At 36.7% G+C, this 18,968-nt stretch overlaps 1 protein-coding gene, 1 long non-coding RNA gene and 1 pseudogene across 2 annotated transcripts; all 3 read right to left on the reverse strand.

The window, feature by feature from the left end:
• Window positions 1-1,568: 1,568 nt before the first annotated feature.
• On the reverse strand, window positions 1,569-11,020 carry dnajb14 (DnaJ heat shock protein family (Hsp40) member B14). The gene is given in 10 exon segments (XM_030140121.1): window positions 1,569-2,519; window positions 2,677-2,849; window positions 3,173-3,206; window positions 3,209-3,281; window positions 3,432-3,517; window positions 4,843-5,034; window positions 5,163-5,309; window positions 8,049-8,185; window positions 8,187-8,217; window positions 10,847-11,020. Coding segments are annotated over 10 exon segments (1,131 nt in total). The 5' UTR covers window positions 10,980-11,020; the 3' UTR covers window positions 1,569-2,394.
• LOC115423389 (uncharacterized) lies at window positions 5,364-8,029 on the reverse strand. The gene is made up of 2 exons (XR_003935963.1): window positions 7,295-8,029; window positions 5,364-6,186 (listed from the first exon to the last, which is right to left on the reverse strand). It is a non-coding gene; the product is annotated as an uncharacterized LOC115423389 (long non-coding RNA).
• Window positions 11,021-11,447: 427 nt separating the features above from the next.
• LOC115423379 (tetratricopeptide repeat protein 39B-like) lies at window positions 11,448-18,668 on the reverse strand (annotated as a pseudogene).
• Window positions 18,669-18,968: the final 300 nt, after the last annotated feature.

An 18,968-nucleotide genomic window follows, 5' to 3' on the forward strand; every position in this document is an offset into this window, starting at 1 on the left:
AGAATTGAAAATGTATTTTGAGTCTCTAAACATATTAAAGTAATAAAAAATGTTTATTAGGGCTTCAGTTTTACTACAATTAAACTGAGTAAGTTGGTCTGCCACTTCATATTGTAATATTATTTTTCTTTCCTTTTCTAACTGTGCCTTACTCTATTTTTGGATCTTCACTTGTATTCTCTTTAATTTATTATCATATTTGTCTATAAATGTTCATTAATTTATTATTGTAGTTTTTATGTCTCTTATTAGTTATTGGTTATTATGGCTTGGAATGTCTGATGTTTTATATTCTTGTTATATTCTATTTTTGTATGTTCTATCAATGAATAATAAATCAATTCTTGAAAATAAGAATTTAAAAAGTTAATCAAAACATATATACACATATTAATGCTTAAAGTATTTCAAACATCACATATAATCATTTTAAATCTGCAAAAAATGAGGCAAATAAACTTCCCAAATTGATGTGGTGTACCTATGCAACTGAATGCGGGAACCACCAGAGCACCCTGTGGAGGTCAAACCAATCTAGTTTCTTCCTTAAATAACATGGCCAGTTTTGTGGTGGGTTTGAAAAATTAGGGTACCACAATTTTTGAAAATTAATACTCGGCAACAAAATGTTATCTAATGCACATAAATGTTGCTTTGCCCCTTGCGGAATAACTTACAAGTCTTCTTTGCAATTGTATTATTTTAAAAGTGAACCTATGCTAGTCCTTTTCTTATAATGTATTTCATGATGCAACAACATACCATGTACACATTTTGGAAATATATTTACTGATTATACCTCACCAGTTGAAGTAAAATAAATACAAAGTCAGTCATGTAAATAAATAAAAGGATGAATAAATAATCAAACCGCATATATACTTGAAAACATCTTCTTAGTTCAGGTAATAATGCTACTTTCTCCCTGGTTAAATTTGTTTCATTCATGAACTACAACTATAGACTTTTGGTCAAACATAATCGGGGCTCAGTAGTGAGAACAGAGATACGGTTAACACTACTGTACTACAGATACCTCAACACCAAATTACCCAATGCCAAAAACCACAGCAGTCTTATGAAAGAAACTTTCTAGAAACGTTTTAAGGATTTGGTTTGGCGTTTACTAAAATTAAAAACATAATAATACCATTTTAAAAAGGCCAGTGCATTTATATAGCAACATCTCACAGAATAACCCAATGACCTTCTTAGTGAACAAAAGTAATTTTAAAAAAATGTACAGAATTTCCACGCATTGTGGTCCAGATTCTCCAAAATGTTTAAAATGGAGATTTTGGTCTGGACTTTGTAATGACAACAATCCTTTGGTAACTGAAGATGGTCAGATCTCACCATCAATAGTTTGCATATGAAATACTACATACAATAGTCCCAAGTCCTCACTTTTGATGCATGGTGATGGCAGGAGAAATGTCAAATCCAGTACTGAATACTCTGTCAGAAACCCAAATGATCTGAATGATTGGTTAAATGAAAATTAAGAAACCATTATTCTGTAATTTGTAGAAACTGATCCTTGGATGACTGATCAGAGAAGCAGATCATCTAGTTTATGGTAATAACTTTATTTATTTAAATGATTAGACGAGCATTGAAAAAAAAAAACTGTTTCTTCTATAGTTACTTAAATAACTGCATAACTTCAAACATTCAAAATGAAAATGTACAACAATTTATGAATAACAGTTGAATTGTCCTTCAATGTTTAGTCCCAACTTCACATTTTGGAGTGAACAACATAAAATGTTCTCTAGTAGCAAAATCACAAGTAACTCGTTATGATCCCTGGATCGTCACCCATATATGGATTCCAGTAGGCAGCTAAGATTCATTCTTGGTTTCTTCCTTCTTCATTTACTCCATATTTCGACAAATTAATTTTGATGGCGGACAGCACCTCCTGTTGAACCTATAGAGTGTCTCTTTTCAAGCTTATGTCAAGCAAATGACAATGGAAGCTATTTGTGATCTAAAGAGTGATTTGACAGCAGAATCCCTTTTGGATTCTAACTACTCCAAGCATAATGCTTTACAATCAAAAGTCCTTGTCGTTCTTGTTTCCAGGAACACAAGAAAAGCAGTGTTTAAAAAAAAAAAAAAAGAGAAAAGAAAAAAGTTTGGATCTTTCTACAGTTTATGTAGATTGTTTCATTATAATATAACAAGGCTTATCCTGCAGCAGGGGGTGGGAGAGGTTGGCAGGGGAATATAAGGAGAGAGGGAAATTTAAACTTTATCACTAGAGCTAAATTATTTTCAGATGTGTTTGCCCTTAGTGTTAAGACTCTTCATAAAAAAAAAAAAAAAAGAAAGAAAACATGAACATAAACATCTAATCATATACATTGACATGACCTAAAAGTGTCCATCTCATCCTCCCCTGAAAAGGTTATTTAGTCTGTCCAGCTCTTTGCAGTTGTCCATGGTCATGAGCTCTGCCTTCTTCCTCATTCGGTCATCCCTGTATACCTTAGCAGCATACAGCAGGTCTGTTTCTGGGTGAGAGACAAAGAGTGTGTGTGTATTTGGGGGGGTGGGGTATGTTACAACACAATGTCAGAATCAGAGACCACATTCCGCTTTGTTTTCAACTTGATATATGCAATGTTAATGTTAATCCTAGTTCATGGTAGTATGAACAACGTTACTCACTTGTCTGTCTCTCCTTCCAACAGTTATTTCTGACATTTGATACGTAGTCTTCCTCCACATTTTTCTCAATCTGCTGCAGCGCTGAGCCCTTGTACTCAGACTTGAAATCTCTAGTCACATAATAGTCAACATTCAGGTTTTCTGTCTGCCGTTTAATGATCTGACCCGTGGACCTGAGAGGGACAGAAAGCAACAGGCTGTTAGGAAAACACTGAGAACCGTAAAGTGGAGTCTACTCTATACATTAAAGTGCAGGTTTACAACAAAAAAAGAGAGAATATATTTTTTATTATTATTATAATTAATCCAGAAGCAGAATTTGAAAGTAAACACACAAAAAAGACTAAAACACTTTAAGACAGGGAAGACTATACTTTGCCAGAAAAAATCCATACAGTAGGACAAATGACTAAATAGATTTAACGTCAGCCAGTCTTCACTGATTAAATAGAAATTCCATGTAGTAAACGTAACAGCAGTAACGGTGCGTACGTACGGTCTAGAGTACAGGCTGTAAGGTGGAGGGGAGACATCATCTGGCTCAGTATTGACACTAAAATCAGGACCACGATGGGCATCAGCTGGATAAACATTGAAAAACCACCCTGGAGACAAACACAGTACAAAGAGTCCTTGGGATCAGTTTCACATCAAATATGTTCAACAACATGTCAGTAGTTAAGCACCACTCACTGTACAAGCAACAAATAAATGCAGTTTTCAACACAGTATGTACATTTAACTCTTATACATACGTCTCCTCTTTCGTCTGTTCTCTCTTGTCGGTAATCTGTTTGGTGGCTGTAGCTTGCCCTGCCGTTGCTGAAGGTGTGTGGACTTGCTGTAGACAGAAATGTTAACAGTTGTCAAGATCAAAATCACAAATGCCAAGTCCCAAACAGTACTAGTACTACACAGTCCAAATAATCACATCACAATCATTTACACCTACTGGCCTAGTGTCAGTTTTTACAGACGATGACATAACAAATGTATTGATTTGTTTTCAATCCCAGAAAGTGAGGAGTGGTAAAGTTAACCATAATGCTTTTACAAATCAAGTAGTGAAATGTTTTTTTATAACTTAAAGCAGCGGGAGACTTTTGTCACCAATTTTTCATCAAATCTGTAAAACCTGAGTCATAGCCTAAGCCTAAGTATCATAAATCCCTAAGTCTTTCTGTGATTACGCACCTAAATCTCTTCCCTCATGGTGAACAATTTCAAAGTGTACTCCACTATAAACAACCCATTTGTTTACAAACAGAACCGGTAGGTAACTCAGGCATTTTTGGAAATTTGTGATGACGTGCATTGTTGGAAGCAGAGGTTTGTGAAACTGCATTATGGCCGCAGCGGCAGCCATATGGCAGCAGCTGCAACAAACATGACGTGGAAACAGCTGGAGATCCTCTTCCCACAATGCACATCGCGACAAAACTCCGAAGATGCCTGACTGACCTACCTGTTCTGATTGTTAACAAATGGATTGTTTTTGGTGGAGTACACTTCGAAATTGTTCACCATGAGGGAAGAGATTCAGGTGAGTAATAACAGACAAACTAACGGATTCATGATACTTACGCTATGAATTGGGTTTTATAGATTTGATGAAAAATTGGTGACGAAAGTCTCCCGCAGCTTTAAATAACTGCATTAGCAGTGAAAAATAACAAAACAAAAATTAACTGAATACAAAAAGTTTAAGAACAGACTATATGTCAAAGAAAATAAAAAGGAGGACAATAAAAACACATAAGTTCAGCCAGAAACATCCACTCTCTTTGCATTACTAATCACCTGCATGATGTCTTTTTAGTTTAGTCAACTTTAAATCATTTCAACAGGGATCTTTATATCACTAGAGATCAATAAAATGCAACCAGTTTAGGTCTAAATGGATATTTCTGCCAAGTTTTAAGAAATTCCTTGTATGCATTACTGAGATACCACATTCATAACAATAGGAAGGCATAAGGTCAAGATGATCTTGAGCTTTGCTGACCAACATGTTTTAATTAACCCTTAAGCTAAGTAATGGTTTATGCCAATTTTTTTATGATATTCTGTCAAGATGTTCCCCTTTTGTGTATTATAAATTTAACAGTAACCTACTTACAGAATACTTCTGTGTATTTGTGTTTATCTGCAGATGTATTTGCTTACAGGATGGGAAGCCACCTCCAAAGAACATGTTGAAGAGGTCTTCAGGAGTGATGTCAGCCTCAAAACCTCTATGGAAGTCAAAGCCTCCTCCATGTGCTTGACCTGGGCTGCTGCTTGGCTCCTCCCCTCCTGTCAGGTCATACTGCCTTCTTTTGTCTGCGTTGCTCAGCACTGCATATGCATTGCCAATCTCTGAAAGAAGACAGACAAAGTTTGAACACATATTTTCTTCCCTAGTTGTAAAATCCAATGTTGAGATACAACGAAAACCATTTTCCCCTTTCTATGAGTTACTACACATTCTAAATGAGAATAGTTACTCTTAAAGGCCTCTGTTGCTCCAGGTGCATGATTTTTGTCTGGATGGAACTTGAGTGCTAGTTTTCTGTAGGCTTTCTTTAGCTCATCCTCATTGGCTTCTTTGCTGACACCAAGCACTTCATAGTAGTCCTTACATCGCTTTAATTCTGAAAGAGAGGCACGGGGAGTGGACAACTGATTAAGAATAGTTCTTTTTTCTATGTCTTACTTTGACAGAGAGGCAGACTCTGTTGCATCATCCAACTTGAATCTATTGTTCACCAATTTCAGATTATTGTCTGATACTTTATCAATCCTCAAAAACACAACTGTCAGTTTAGTTTAATTTTGACATGCAGAGTCACTGCAGACAGTTAATTGTGCTGTGTTTAAACTCCTAAACACTAGGGTGCAGTATTGTAAACTAAAACAGAAAGTAGTACAACAGCAGCTACTGTTAGTAAATGCCCTGATGGAAGAATCCTAAAGAGTTTTACTGGCTCCCATGGTTCATTCTGTCTTTTCCATTAAAGACAAGACTAAGGAGATCAGCTAGAGCTATGTTACTTGGAAAATGAGCCATGCACCGTTGTGATACTGTTACGTGATCTACAACTGTTAAAGCAACAAATAGCTAACCTTTTACAAATCTACTGTGGTGCTTGACACACTTTCAGATTTTTCAGTAGAAGGAATCAAATGTTTGTTGGTCTAATTCTTACAGATTCAGCCATCAGTTGTGTGCTACTTCCTGTTTCAGTTTATCATTCCATTGGAACAGTCAACCTCCTGCTGCAAAATAAATAATAATAATTAAAAAAAAAAAAAAATCTAAAACGCCACACCAAAATGGCATCAATTACACAGTAAATTTACATGAACAATTACAACACACAATCTGACCATAAAATCACACTTCTGTTACTGCACAAATTATCCAAGTCCAGTTTTTCAAAATGGTAATCATTAACTGTCATCAAGTGTTTCTGTTGCTCTTCTATGAGAGCTACCAACGACATGAATATGCTGGTGTGTTGTTTATACCTAGACATAGGGCTGCACGATTAATCGATTTTAAATCGAAATCGGATTTTTTTAATTAGGACAATTTTTAAAAAAGGGAAATCGTAAAATCGATTTCATCTCTCTCATGCCTCCGGGCCGCGCGCCTCCGCGTGCCCGCGGGCTACCGTAGGCTCTTCCTGTGACAGCGGTCTTTCACAGAAGTCCGTGTAATGACCGGACGTTAAATCTGTTCATGAACCCGCAGTACGTATACCAATATAAGCCGTGGCTTCACGCACGGATCCCGCAATTGAAATATAACTGCAAGCGGATCACTCATCTTCCGTTGTCCCGGATCCGTACCGTACTGTCTTCTTCCGAACCGGGTCCGGGTCTCGGGGTCATCAGCCTCAGCAGAGGAGCCCACACAGCCCTCTGCCCACACACATGCACCAGCTCCAGGGACAGAATCCCTCCAGTGTGTCCTGGGTCGGTCTATTCCACGCACGGATCCCCCAATTTAAATAGAACCGCATGGGGAACACTCATATTAACCTGGTCCACGCACGCACACACGCACGACTGATGCCTGTCACTGACTGACACTGGTATCACTTCTGTGGGCCAGATACCCAGAAAGAAAGAAAAAAAAACTTTTTTAAAAAAAAATAATTAATTAGTCCTCTTACTTGCTAAATTTTTCATTCAGTAATGTAAGTTCTGTAACACAAAACCAAATATTATTTATGTTTTGTAAGATGTTGAAATTTATTTAAAGCTGTTAGATAAATGTGGAAACAAAAAGGTTGTAACAACTATCAGTATTTGCTCTGATTTGGACATTTTCTTATAGTGTATTCCCCCTGACAAACTTATGTTATTTTCTTGTTGTATACATTGTTTGTGTACTCTACTTCATTTCAAAGATTTAATGAAGAGAAAAAACAAAACAAAACTGTAGGTTCATCACGTGATCCCATCACAGCTTTGAGGTCAGAGCAGTGGCTTGCATTGTGGGCTGCTCACGAAAACGACATGTTGACTGCTGTTGCCTTTTCTAGTTATACCCAAAAATCGAAATCGAAAATCGAGTTTTTAGAGGAAAAAATCAGGATTTTTTTTTTTTTCCAAAATCGTGCAGCCCTACCTAGACAGTTTCGTTAGAATTAGAATAGGAAAAACACTATTTATCCTTCCTTATGAACTGTAATACATCATATTGCAAGCCCTGTATTGTGGCAAGTATTGGACTGTGAGATTCTTGCCAATACCCAGCCCTAGTATATACATTAACAATCCACCACAAAACCATTTATTAATTCTCCTGTTCTTTTAATGTATTGCATAGACTTATTTATTTGGAGAAACAAACACATTAAAATTTGAAAATAAGGACATTTCTTAGTGCAACTGAAACAACAGTTTAGTTTTTTCATAGAAATGATGCAATTTTCAAGGCTCTGGAGCCTCCCTGAAGGATTAGAAAAAACACCAGGGAAAACTGTGACCGTTTCAGTGCAACACCCTGGTGGTATGACGAGATAACCAGATAACTATCCCTATTAAAGATCACAGGATGCAACTGGCTGATTTTCATGCCTTTTGTAGAGGGTATGGGCTTTAGGTAAATTGCACCATCTGCCTACCTTTCTCCCTGTAGTTGCATCTCATTGTCTAAAATTAGAACAGCTAAATAGCTCTCCCTCTCACACTCCCTCATGGGTAAGACACTAAGCTATTGAGGTTCCTAAGCAATAGCTGCATGTGCACAACACAGCAGACTACAGAGTCACAGGACTCAAAGAGTCAAATCACCAAATAGGGTCCTTTACTCTGAAGCACACTAAAGCACCTATGGTGGTTAAATAAAATTAGGGGCACAAAGAAACACATTACTCACCTTTGCACACCTTCAACCTGCTCTTTGGTAAAGCCTTTGGAGTCTTGTCCTCCTGACTCTGGGCTTTCACTTTCTGGCTGGGCACCAGTACTCTGTGAGCTCTCTGCTGGTCTTCTACGATAAGCACCATTTCCGCTGAGCTCCCATTTTTGTTAATGCATCCAACAAAGCTAATGAAGAAGACAGAAGTAATCATGAGCAAAAGATTAATTAAAAGATAAATCACTGCCTTTTATGATTGCAAGTGAAGAGCTTGGTTGGCCTCTTGTTGCATATGTTATTCTGCCACAATGAAAAAATAAAATAAAAATACAGAATTTACATGAGGCAAAATGGTATGATCCTGTAGTCTTTTAATCAAACAACATGAGTCCAAGTCCATGACCTGAGCTCATTTATAGCTCATTTTAATTATCATGGTAACCCACATTGAAAGTCTGGTTTTTGGTGTAACCAAACATTGACAAACTAGTTCGGCACAGAAGGGCAGACAAACTGTGTTTGTCTCTGCAGCAGTGATGCTTATTTTATAATGTATTGAATTGTTTATTGATGCATTATTTATTTATTATGTTCTATACACAATATACACTTTAACAGCACCTATGATCCCCTTTCTCATAGTTGTGAAGCTTACTTTATATGCTGAAGCCAGTGTGATGCTGAGGAAGATTTTATAAAGTCTATGTAAAGGTGCCACATTGTGTTTTCACCATAAACTTGTATCTTCTCACTTACTCATTACATACATCAGCTGCTTTAAGTTCCACTCAGCACTGCTATTGTATTCCAACAGAGAATTGGTTACTTCTCCCTTTAACATGATCACGTTTTATTATGGATTTGAAAAGGTCAACTCATATTGTTTATATACATCTCAGTTGTAAGCAGTTAGCTTTTGTATATTTCAGTAGTTCTAGTAGTACTTTAGTAGCACATGTGTATTAACATTTTATTCTGGAGCCTTTGCACATGTCCAAGTGTTTTGCTGCTAAATTGAACTGAGCTGCTAAACTGATTTTCATTGTTCCTGTGACATTGACAATAAAGATATATTCTATTCTATTTAGAAGCGCACTATGTGACTAATACAGTCTAAACAGTCATGAGGAATGCAGACAGACCAAGAGTGTCTCTACCTGCTTCTTCCTGTCAACACTCATGCTAGGTGATGTTGATTAAGACATCTAAGTTTATTAGCCTACACACTTCCTGATCTTGTGCTGCTATGCATCACATAGCAGCATATTGCATCGCTGCTCTTCCAGTGTGCATGTACAAAACCCTTTGAGAGAAACATATCATGACTACAGAGTCAAAGAATCATAGATTATATGACCAGAAATTTCAGGAAGCTGTGGCAGTAAACTTGGTCACAACAAGAACAGAAAATCAGCAAATTCATATCTTTCTTTCATGGTAAATGTTTCCTTTATATTTATATATAAAAAGCCCCATCTGAGAAACCCTGTAACACGTCTGCATGCTTGTATTTTACTCCACTCCTGTCAAACTAAGGACAGTTAACACAAGGACTCCAAAGCTTTGGACAGTAACAAGTTGATACGCCAAACTTTAAGTAGCTGAAATTTGGCATGACAAATCATGCACACAACAACACGAAACCGGTGTTCATCACAGCTATAAATCGCTTACATTTGCATTCTTTTCGTTGCTTTCTTTGTTTGGGGTGCTTGGCACTTTACATTAAACTGTACATCCTGGGAAAAGTTCTGAAAATTCCTTTAAGGACATCCACAAAACTTGAGCTGTATTTGGATTCTCCATGGTTCAGCCTCACCTATCACTTTTAACCTATTAACTTCGTTTGACCAGCTTGAACAATAAGTGGACGATTCACTCACACAAACAAACAGGAAAAGGACAAAGATTTACACTACATCCAAATCTGAGTTACAAATTAACAAACAAGACAGTCCCATCTGTTTATATAGTGCAGATTTCACTATTGTTCAATCACCTTTATACTTATCACATCCTTTTTCACTTTTCCGTTTGTCAATACAGTGTTTACATATCATTTGTTTTGTGGATTCCCTCATCCTGTCGAGTCCTGGATTAGCCTACACATCCAGGCACTACGATTCATCATTCAATTAAAGGATCAGCATTTGACTGTGTGGCCTGGTCAGCATTAAGTAGTACCCCTGTCTCCCTCTATAACTGTGTACTATACACTCACGGTACTATACACTCACGGCCATTAGACTGCAGCAGAAATAACTGTGTCTAAGCCAACGCAATACTAGTTAAAGTGAAAGCAAAATCGCAGCAAACACAAATGTCTCTGAGCTGGTTAGCAGGCTAATGTTAATGACAGTAACTAACTAGCTAACTGCTGAATGATAGCATGACGTTTTACTTATACAGCAAGTGATAACTAGCAGTCTTTATTATATTGTAGTGCAATAAAACACTTAACACGAAGGCTTTAATATAAACTGGCATTGTATTCAGTTTAGCTGCTTCAAAATCAATCAACGTTATAGCAGAAACGGAGCGTATGCCAAGTTTGCTAACATGATGCTAAAGCTAGGCCTGTAGTAAACGGAGTCAGTCATCATTTGTACAACCTAATTCTACATTTTAATTTCCCGGAGATATCTTTAACTGCTATAAAATGGTCCACAGATGATCATTTGTGAGGTTAAACTGGGACAGGTGTCAACAGACTGTCAGGTATTCGCTGACACCTGCCAGCGCCCACGGAGTGTTTTACCTCACCGCTCCGTTAGCCCTAACCGGCTAAACACACAAGTCACCCACAAATAACGTTACCTTTGGCTCTGTCAGTCGGATACAGCTTCTCTGCTTTGTTGAGAAACCTCAGGGCTTTCTCTTTATCTCCATCTTCCAGGGCTTTCGATGCTATTTTTATACATTTTTCTGCTTCGTCTCTGTTACCTTCCATCTTCTCTCCTCTTCCTCCCCCCCGACGGAGTCAGCTGATCCTGTCAAACACCACGTGACCACCAGCAGTGTTTCTGAAGCTCACAAGTTTAATTCCATTTCCTGTCATTGTATTTGATAAATTCTACATTCACAAAAGAAAATAGGCCAAAATACTCCCAAATTTTAAAGTCTTTATGATAGAATCCGGAAAATATATCCACTCACTAGAATTTGGCCTAAGAAAAAAAAAAAAAAGCACAAACTCCCGACAAATTATGAACAACTCTACAAAATGGACTGAATATATTGTTGTATTTTCATATTCCACTTTTTTTCTTTCATGTGTCTGTAAGCCCTTGTTGTTGTTCTGTTACGTTCTTTGTTTGGACAATTTTTCTTTTTGACATCTTGATGTTTGTTTAAAACTATCAATGTTTTGTATGCATCTATATCTTCAATAAAAATTTTACAAAAAATAAATACAACATTCCCTGTGCATGTGTCATTTTATTATTTTAAAAGACAGTGACATATATACAATATAAACAAACCAGATTTAATAAGATACGCAATAATAGAATCGTTCTGATAATAGGGATTTGGTTTTTTGTCTGCCTGAGAATGTGTAGGCAATGGTTTACAAACAGACTTCATGAACCTGTTTGAGCACATTAACTGATCATGCACAGTAATGTTAGAGTGTTGTGTATGTGATTCTGGGCCAAATACATAACTCTCTAATACACCTATATTCACTTAATACATTGTTAGTGGTTCCATTAAATTGGATGAAGAAATGTAATTAACTAGAGCAGGCTGATGCATATGTTATCAAGTTATTTACAAGACGGTTGTTTTACACTAAAATGTGTAATACTACACTGTACTAGGACAGAGTATGTAAAAACATCCATATTCTTAAAAACAAGCAATTAAAACAACCATATGCTGCATTATCGAAAAGCAAAGTAACATTTCGTGAAACCCTCTCATTTACTTAGCCTCCTGTGTAGTTAACTACCCCTTACAACATAACACTGTTTTACACAGGCCCTAGTTTGTAAATTAAATTAAAAAGTAAATTAAAAAAAAAATAAAATTGTCAGCATTTCATATCAGACCACCAGCTTTACTTTTTCATTTCATACTGAATACATTTCAGAATAGTTAAACATTTCTCATGGATGTAACTCTTTATTCTGCCACACCAGCAGATGATTAAATGGGTACAGGGGGCTGATATTAGGATGCCCATCTAGAGGATGACAAGTCTTCGAGCTGAAGCCAGCGGTGTTGGACAATGTGCATCTGGTCTTCTCCGTTTTGTTGAGCTTCTCTCCATGTGATCCTTCAAGCTGGTGTTCGTGAAGGAGGAAGTTTGGCTGCAAAATTTCCCATGGTGTTGAGTGCTGCATGGATGCGGAAATGTAGCCTTGACTCCATGTTGTAGTCTTTGTAGTTTGTCCTACAAATTAGAGTATGCATTAGTTCCTTGTTGAATATAGTAGCATATGTTGCTGCTGGATCAAGATGCAGCTGTACATTTGGGTTAACTTTTTTATTTTTGTACACAGGAAGAGGAAAATGATAAAAGATCACCTATGGATTTAACTACAAAGTCTTACAGTAAAAATGTTTCTCATTGTTTTTGATCATGGTTTTCCCACAGTGCAGCTGTTTTAGGAGGAGACAACATTCAGAATCAAAATATTTTACATTGAATCAGTGAAAGCACTTACTTGACTCTTTCCATTATGCAGATGGCCCTGTCAAAGTCACCTTTCTGCTTGTACAACAGGCCCAGCTCATACATAGTATATGGTACTAGATAGTTGTCATGCACTAGGTCATTTCACTGCAAAAAGAAAAAACAAACAAAAAACAAAACAATCAAATCACTTCAAATGGTTTAAACAGTAACTTTGCAGGAGGGAAAAAAAAAATGACTAAAATGTATTGTCGGAAGGTAAACAAACATGTTTTAAGCCAATGCTACTGTCTTATTTATTATGTTTAGTGCTATGCTCTCTTATACATGCACTCAATGATAGAGGAGGATAAAGCAGTGGTCAAGTGTATAATAGACTGAATGGAAGCCACATAGTGATAAAAAAACAGCTGTAACATCAGTGTGGTTATATACTCTAAAAACACACCCACACATTCACAAGGCTCTACAGTAATGTTCTAGAGGCAAAATGCAGCTAAAGTTCAAGCTTCCTCAGTTCTACTGTATGAAACAAATGAATGATGTAGGTATGTGTAGAAAAATTCGTAGTTCATCATGGACAAGGCTAGACTGAATAATACTAGAAAGGGTTAAACAAACAAAAAAGATACTAGTTATCAGAAAAATGTACAATGTAGAGAACTGCAATCAGAAAAAAAGTATTTTCTTTCTTTTTTTTCTCCCCCATTTATAATACCTCGCAGATATGCTAACATGTCATAACTGCAAAGAGCCCTCTAAAGGAATGATCTATATTCTGAAAGTTTTGATGCCAGGTATGTACACAAAAAATGTAGCTGTGTTAAGAACCCTTACCTGGAAATGACATGATTAAAGCACTTTTCAGCATTATCCAGTATGCCCCAGCTGTCTCAGACACAAGCCTTTAGCAGTTGGACCACACACTGGTCATCCAGGTGATACTCTGATGGTTCTACATGTGATACAACACACCACTAAATCCATGATTGTAACTAATAAAACCCATTACACAACTGCTCTTGGTGTTTGTCTTACTTGTGTTACGTTTGAGCTGCATCTCTGCCTTTTCCAAAGTGGCCATGATGCTTTCAGTCAACTCAGGTCTTTTCCCAACTACTGTGAAACCATTCCATACGTACATCATTTCCTGTGGGGAGGTGGGATATGATGTTATCTATGTTTATTGTTTAGTACCAGCAGGGTCACACTGTCTATGAAAAGTAGATGAGTGAGACTGTCCTTACCAAAGCTGGGACGACAAGCTTCACAGGATTAGCAGAAGAGTATCGCTCCGCCTTCTTCGCCGCAAATTTCTCAGTTGGAATCGACTTCCCAGCAATCCTCAGCCTCAGTCCGTCCACTTGCCTGTGAGCCATATGTTTGTATGTAATTGCTGTACATTATCCATGATATCTTATTTAAATATTTCTAATTATATCACTTGCACACCTGAATAACTCCACCACATTTTCTCCCAATTTAGTTACTTCCTCCTCTGGGAGCATGCTCAAGATGGCAGCCTTCTGAAACATGTAGACTGCCTAATATTAAAGAGAGAGAAGCATTTTACAAGATGTAAAAATAGTGGTAAGAAAATGTACTTGAGGGCAAAGACATAAAATGTTTCATTATTTACCTGGGACCACTTGCTCTCTTTGCAGAGTAGGTCAGCATAATGGTACGCCTCCCTCCAGTTCTGCTCAAAGGAGTACGCCCACATCAGCTCCCAGTAGCACAGGTGGTGAATTTGACGCCACTCCTCCTGTGCTGCAATACATGCCAAAAATTTCTCCTGTGCCTGGGAAGAAACAAAAACTCATGTCAGTTTTTCTTTCTCTAATAACTGCTACATGAGCTGCGGCAGACACACTGTCAATACTCACAAAGGTGAAGTTTCCTTTCAGCAAAGCAATTCTAGCTGTGTAGAAAAGCATAAGAGCTCCCTGTGGATGAGACACAAACAGATTCAGAACAATATTATTTCACTGAATTAATGTCATCAGTATTAATTGGCACAATGCACAACTTACATTAGGGAATTTATCAGTGTAAGGCTGCAGCAGAGCTTCAGCTTCTGCAAGGTTTGTTTCACCAGTACCTGAGTAAGGGAGAAAATATTATGAGAAGGAAAAAGCAAAAAGGTAGAATGTTACAATCCAAAAATTATGAGAAAATGCTTTATCATATTTTTGTCTTTTATGTGAAAGACAGTATCAGCGCCACCTGTTGGTTATCTTACCCAGAATCACTGTGATGTAAAGGTGAAACATGAGCAGAGTGAGGGTGCAGAGGATGGAGCGCAGGCTGCTGTTGGCTGCCCCGTCTCTCAACTCTGACAAACCCAGCTCCTGTAATGATAGAAAGTTTTGGCAAATAATTATTCACTTTCACACTAACATTGATGAGTTATTTCAGCTTGATTTTCCCCCAGCAGTGATGTATTATATTTAACCCATAAAGACCCAAACAGCGATCAATGACCAAAAACATCCGCTAATATAAATTGTTTAATACCTGTTGATCCACTAATTTTATCAATACATGTAAATAATTGGTGTAAAATACAGATTGTCATCTTTTCATGGTCATGGTCAACATTGATTCACCAGTAAAACCCATGGAGTCTGATCAATGACAGTGGATGGACACACTTGGATTATGTTCAGTTAATGATATATTTTGATGGAAAAAAAAAAAAAAAATCACTTATTCTTCAGTTATCTCTGTTTTTGACATAATAACCCTCAACTTTAATCGGAGCTTTTATGAACATCTACATAATCAGTAAATTAAATATTGGAAAATACCTGAGTTTTACTGAAAAAATGCAAAATACAGAGGATAATGTCATAATAAATGGTGATAAATCACTTAAGAAAAGTTAAAAATAGAGAAAATAATATTTCGGAATGGCCATAAAAGTAGCACTGGTCTTTATGGGTTAAGCGAAATCCACACTTTTATTATCAGCACAGAGACTGATGATACCTACCCTGTCTCCTGAAAAACCCAAAAACTCCATCAGTCTGAGAACTCTGGATGGAAGTAGAGACAGCATCTAATGACAAAAATATGAGTATTTAGTTTGGTGATGTTCAGTGTAACCTAAAGACTATTTGTTTGCTTGTTTTCAAAGCTTGGAAAAATGCATAAGGCTCATAGTTCTTTCTATAGCTCTCACCAGATTAAATGATCCAATGCCCATGCTGACACCACTCTTAAAATGAATATGTGTACTTTCCACTTTCGCTATATCTTTTGTGGCATTTACCATGGCCTGGCAATCCCTGGAAAAACAAAAACCATAAGATTTTAATATGTGCCGTACTTTCCATTTCAACAAAATTTTCCAAACAATAATGTTGCAAAGCATCTTACTTGTAAATCTGATAACTGTTTCGGATTCTCATTCCCCCCTTGATAAGCCAATTATACTCTCATCCAGAAATGTCAGTGATGCCTTCTGTAGCAGAACCTCAGCATAGCACAGCTCTGCATGCATCTCCTCTGTTGAAGAGGATTAATAAATTAGGAAAATTAAGTTTTAAAATGGCAAAAGATATTAAAAAAAAAAAGCATTCCAGAAGCCATTGTTGTGTAACTGAAATTGCAGCGTAAACACATATAGAGAACAATCTGAATTTTCTTATAATGTTGCTATGAACTGGATAAATGGTTGCAGTTTCTTTGTTTTCTCTTTGTCACACAAAGTAATATGCTTTCTGTATTTTAACACAATAACCATGTACAGAATCTAATGTGTCCACTTATACATGCAGCGCATACAGTAAAAAAAAAGTAAGTTAGTGCTCACCTTCTGTCAAATTCTCAGCTGGCTGACGATACCATAGACTGGTCAGGGTCTCCACTATCCCTGTTTTCTTGCGAAACCTAAGTGAAAGGAACACACTTGTCTATTTAATCCAGCGCAGTTACAGAGAAGGGCATCTACTCTGATCAGTGACATCATCTGTATTTAGCTCTTCACACTGTCTACATAGCAAGTGAGAAAAATGCACCTTGATAGATTAACTTCTTGAAGATAATCAAAAACCTTCAGACTTCAGACCCTTCATCACATTGTTGTTCATACCATTAAGCCCTACCTCTGGCATGTCTGCAAAGATTCTCTCAAAGATGTCATCGCAGCTTCCATATCTTTTGGTTCAAAGGTCATGCCTGCTTGCATTACCAAAATGCTGCTGTAGCCCATTGCATGATACATGCTCTGATTCTTCCTGCAGGAGTTTAAAGCAAATTGTATTTTAACCAAATGTGTGTAAGCCCAGAGGTTAAATAAAACTTGGAGTAACATTCATGTGGATTACAAGAACTGCATGAGTGACTTACCAAGGTTTTAAAAGTGCAAGTGCATCAGCAAACCTGTTGTTAAGAAAGAGCTGAAGCGCTACATTGCAGTCCGTCAATGCAGACTCCAAGTCCATTTTTCCTTTTCTGAGTAAAGAAGTGGTAAATTAAAGCTGTGAGAGCAGAAATAACTTGACAGATCTGAAATTTTTTTTACCTTTTTTCTAAAACATGATCCAAATCATGATTTCTTTTCATAATATTCATGAAAATGCAGATGGTTGCAATGAACACAACAAATATCAAATAAAGTGAGCTCAGCTGTTTTTATCCACTTTTATATTTTCTTATTGAGCAGAGTAGACCTTGTTCATTCAACAGAATCACACAGCTGTGTCCTAAGACTCCTGCATCACCATCAGTTTCACAACAATCACACCTGATAATGATGGTCATTTGGCTTTAGCAAAGGAATGTGACTGTGTGATGTTGACACTGAAACAGGCTTAGCTTATTTTTCTATTTTGAGAAGAAAATGACCTACATCTCTTTAGGATGGCTCTATTTTATTGTTGATAGAGCATATCCTTATCCTTTGTCTTAATTTGTACATATTTTATTCATTTTATGGGTATTTTAAAGGCCAATTGAAACACACAGACGACACCTGAATGATCCTATAGTTCAGTTATACAACATTTCATTGAGTAAACTTATTGGTTGATGTATTGTTAATGTCAGTTGTGCATAAATGGGCTGTGTAGAGAGAATGTAAGTGAACTACAGGGTGTCCCATAAATCTCCATACATAGGAGACATAATACATATGGTTCTAACATGTATTTCTTTATATTTCTTCTTTATAGTTCTTCAGCAGTGGAGGACACGCATTGAAATGTGTTCCCGACAAAATGGCAGTCATATAGAGCATATTATATAAATAAAAATGGTTTATGTCAAGAAACGTTTATTTTTCCTATGTATGGAGACTTATGGGACACCCTGTATAATATGAGAATCTAATAAGGAATCAAGTGTCAGTAAAACACTTTACTGACCTCCAGTGTTTGTTCAGTGCATTACCAGTAGAGGGTTTCAAGATAATGTTTAATTTCCACGGATAGCTTAGTTCTATTAAAATCTTTCAGGTGTTTGATTTTGGATTTCACGTTATTTTCAACGACATGCCATCACATGTCTAATAATACACACAAGTTAAAAGATTCTTTTGAAACTTAATTTACTTACGTTGCATTCTTCCACAGATTGACACAGGTCCACCTGAAAAGAAGGAATGCAAGGATTAATTTGCTTCAACCTGTATACATTTTTAAGCAGTTTTATTTCGAGTGGCCTAAAGTTATAGGCAAAAGTTACTTATATACGTTATATCTTTATTAATAGTACGCAATGCATATTTATGAAAATTCTTTTCTCTTGTTTTATAAAACTAAAATAATAATAATTCAAAAAACAACAACATAAACACAGTGTAACTTCTTTTAAAAAATGCTACAATTAATGTATTGATTAAATTCACAAAAAATTGAAAAAAGATAAAAGAAAAACATAGACGTACCTCTTGCAATGAATCGTCCTTCATCTCCATTTGAAGCAAAAATATGAATATTAACTTCTTTCAGAAACAGAATGGAACTACTACCTACAAAGACAGAGCCTCTTCCTCTGCAGACAAATCGGTACATTGACCCCCTGTAACTTTTATAAGGTAAGGGTCGGGAGTGGCCTCCCTTCATCCCAGCCTCTAAATTCCAACGGTTTATCACAGAGCACCATTGTATTCGCATTGCGTGTGTGTCGACATTTCCTGATTGTAACCTTTAAAACGGCTATTATATAATGACATATTTTAATTCTGCCCGAAATAATTGCAATTAAATCAAGCTGAGGGAATTTTAACAAGCATGTCAGTTAAAATAAATGTCCTGCTTAATATATAATTTGTCATGATATTGTTTTAACACTGAC

The sequence above is a fragment of the Sphaeramia orbicularis genome, chromosome 1, assembly GCF_902148855.1.
Source record: "Sphaeramia orbicularis chromosome 1, fSphaOr1.1, whole genome shotgun sequence".
Taxonomy (NCBI): Eukaryota; Metazoa; Chordata; class Actinopteri; order Kurtiformes; family Apogonidae; genus Sphaeramia; species Sphaeramia orbicularis.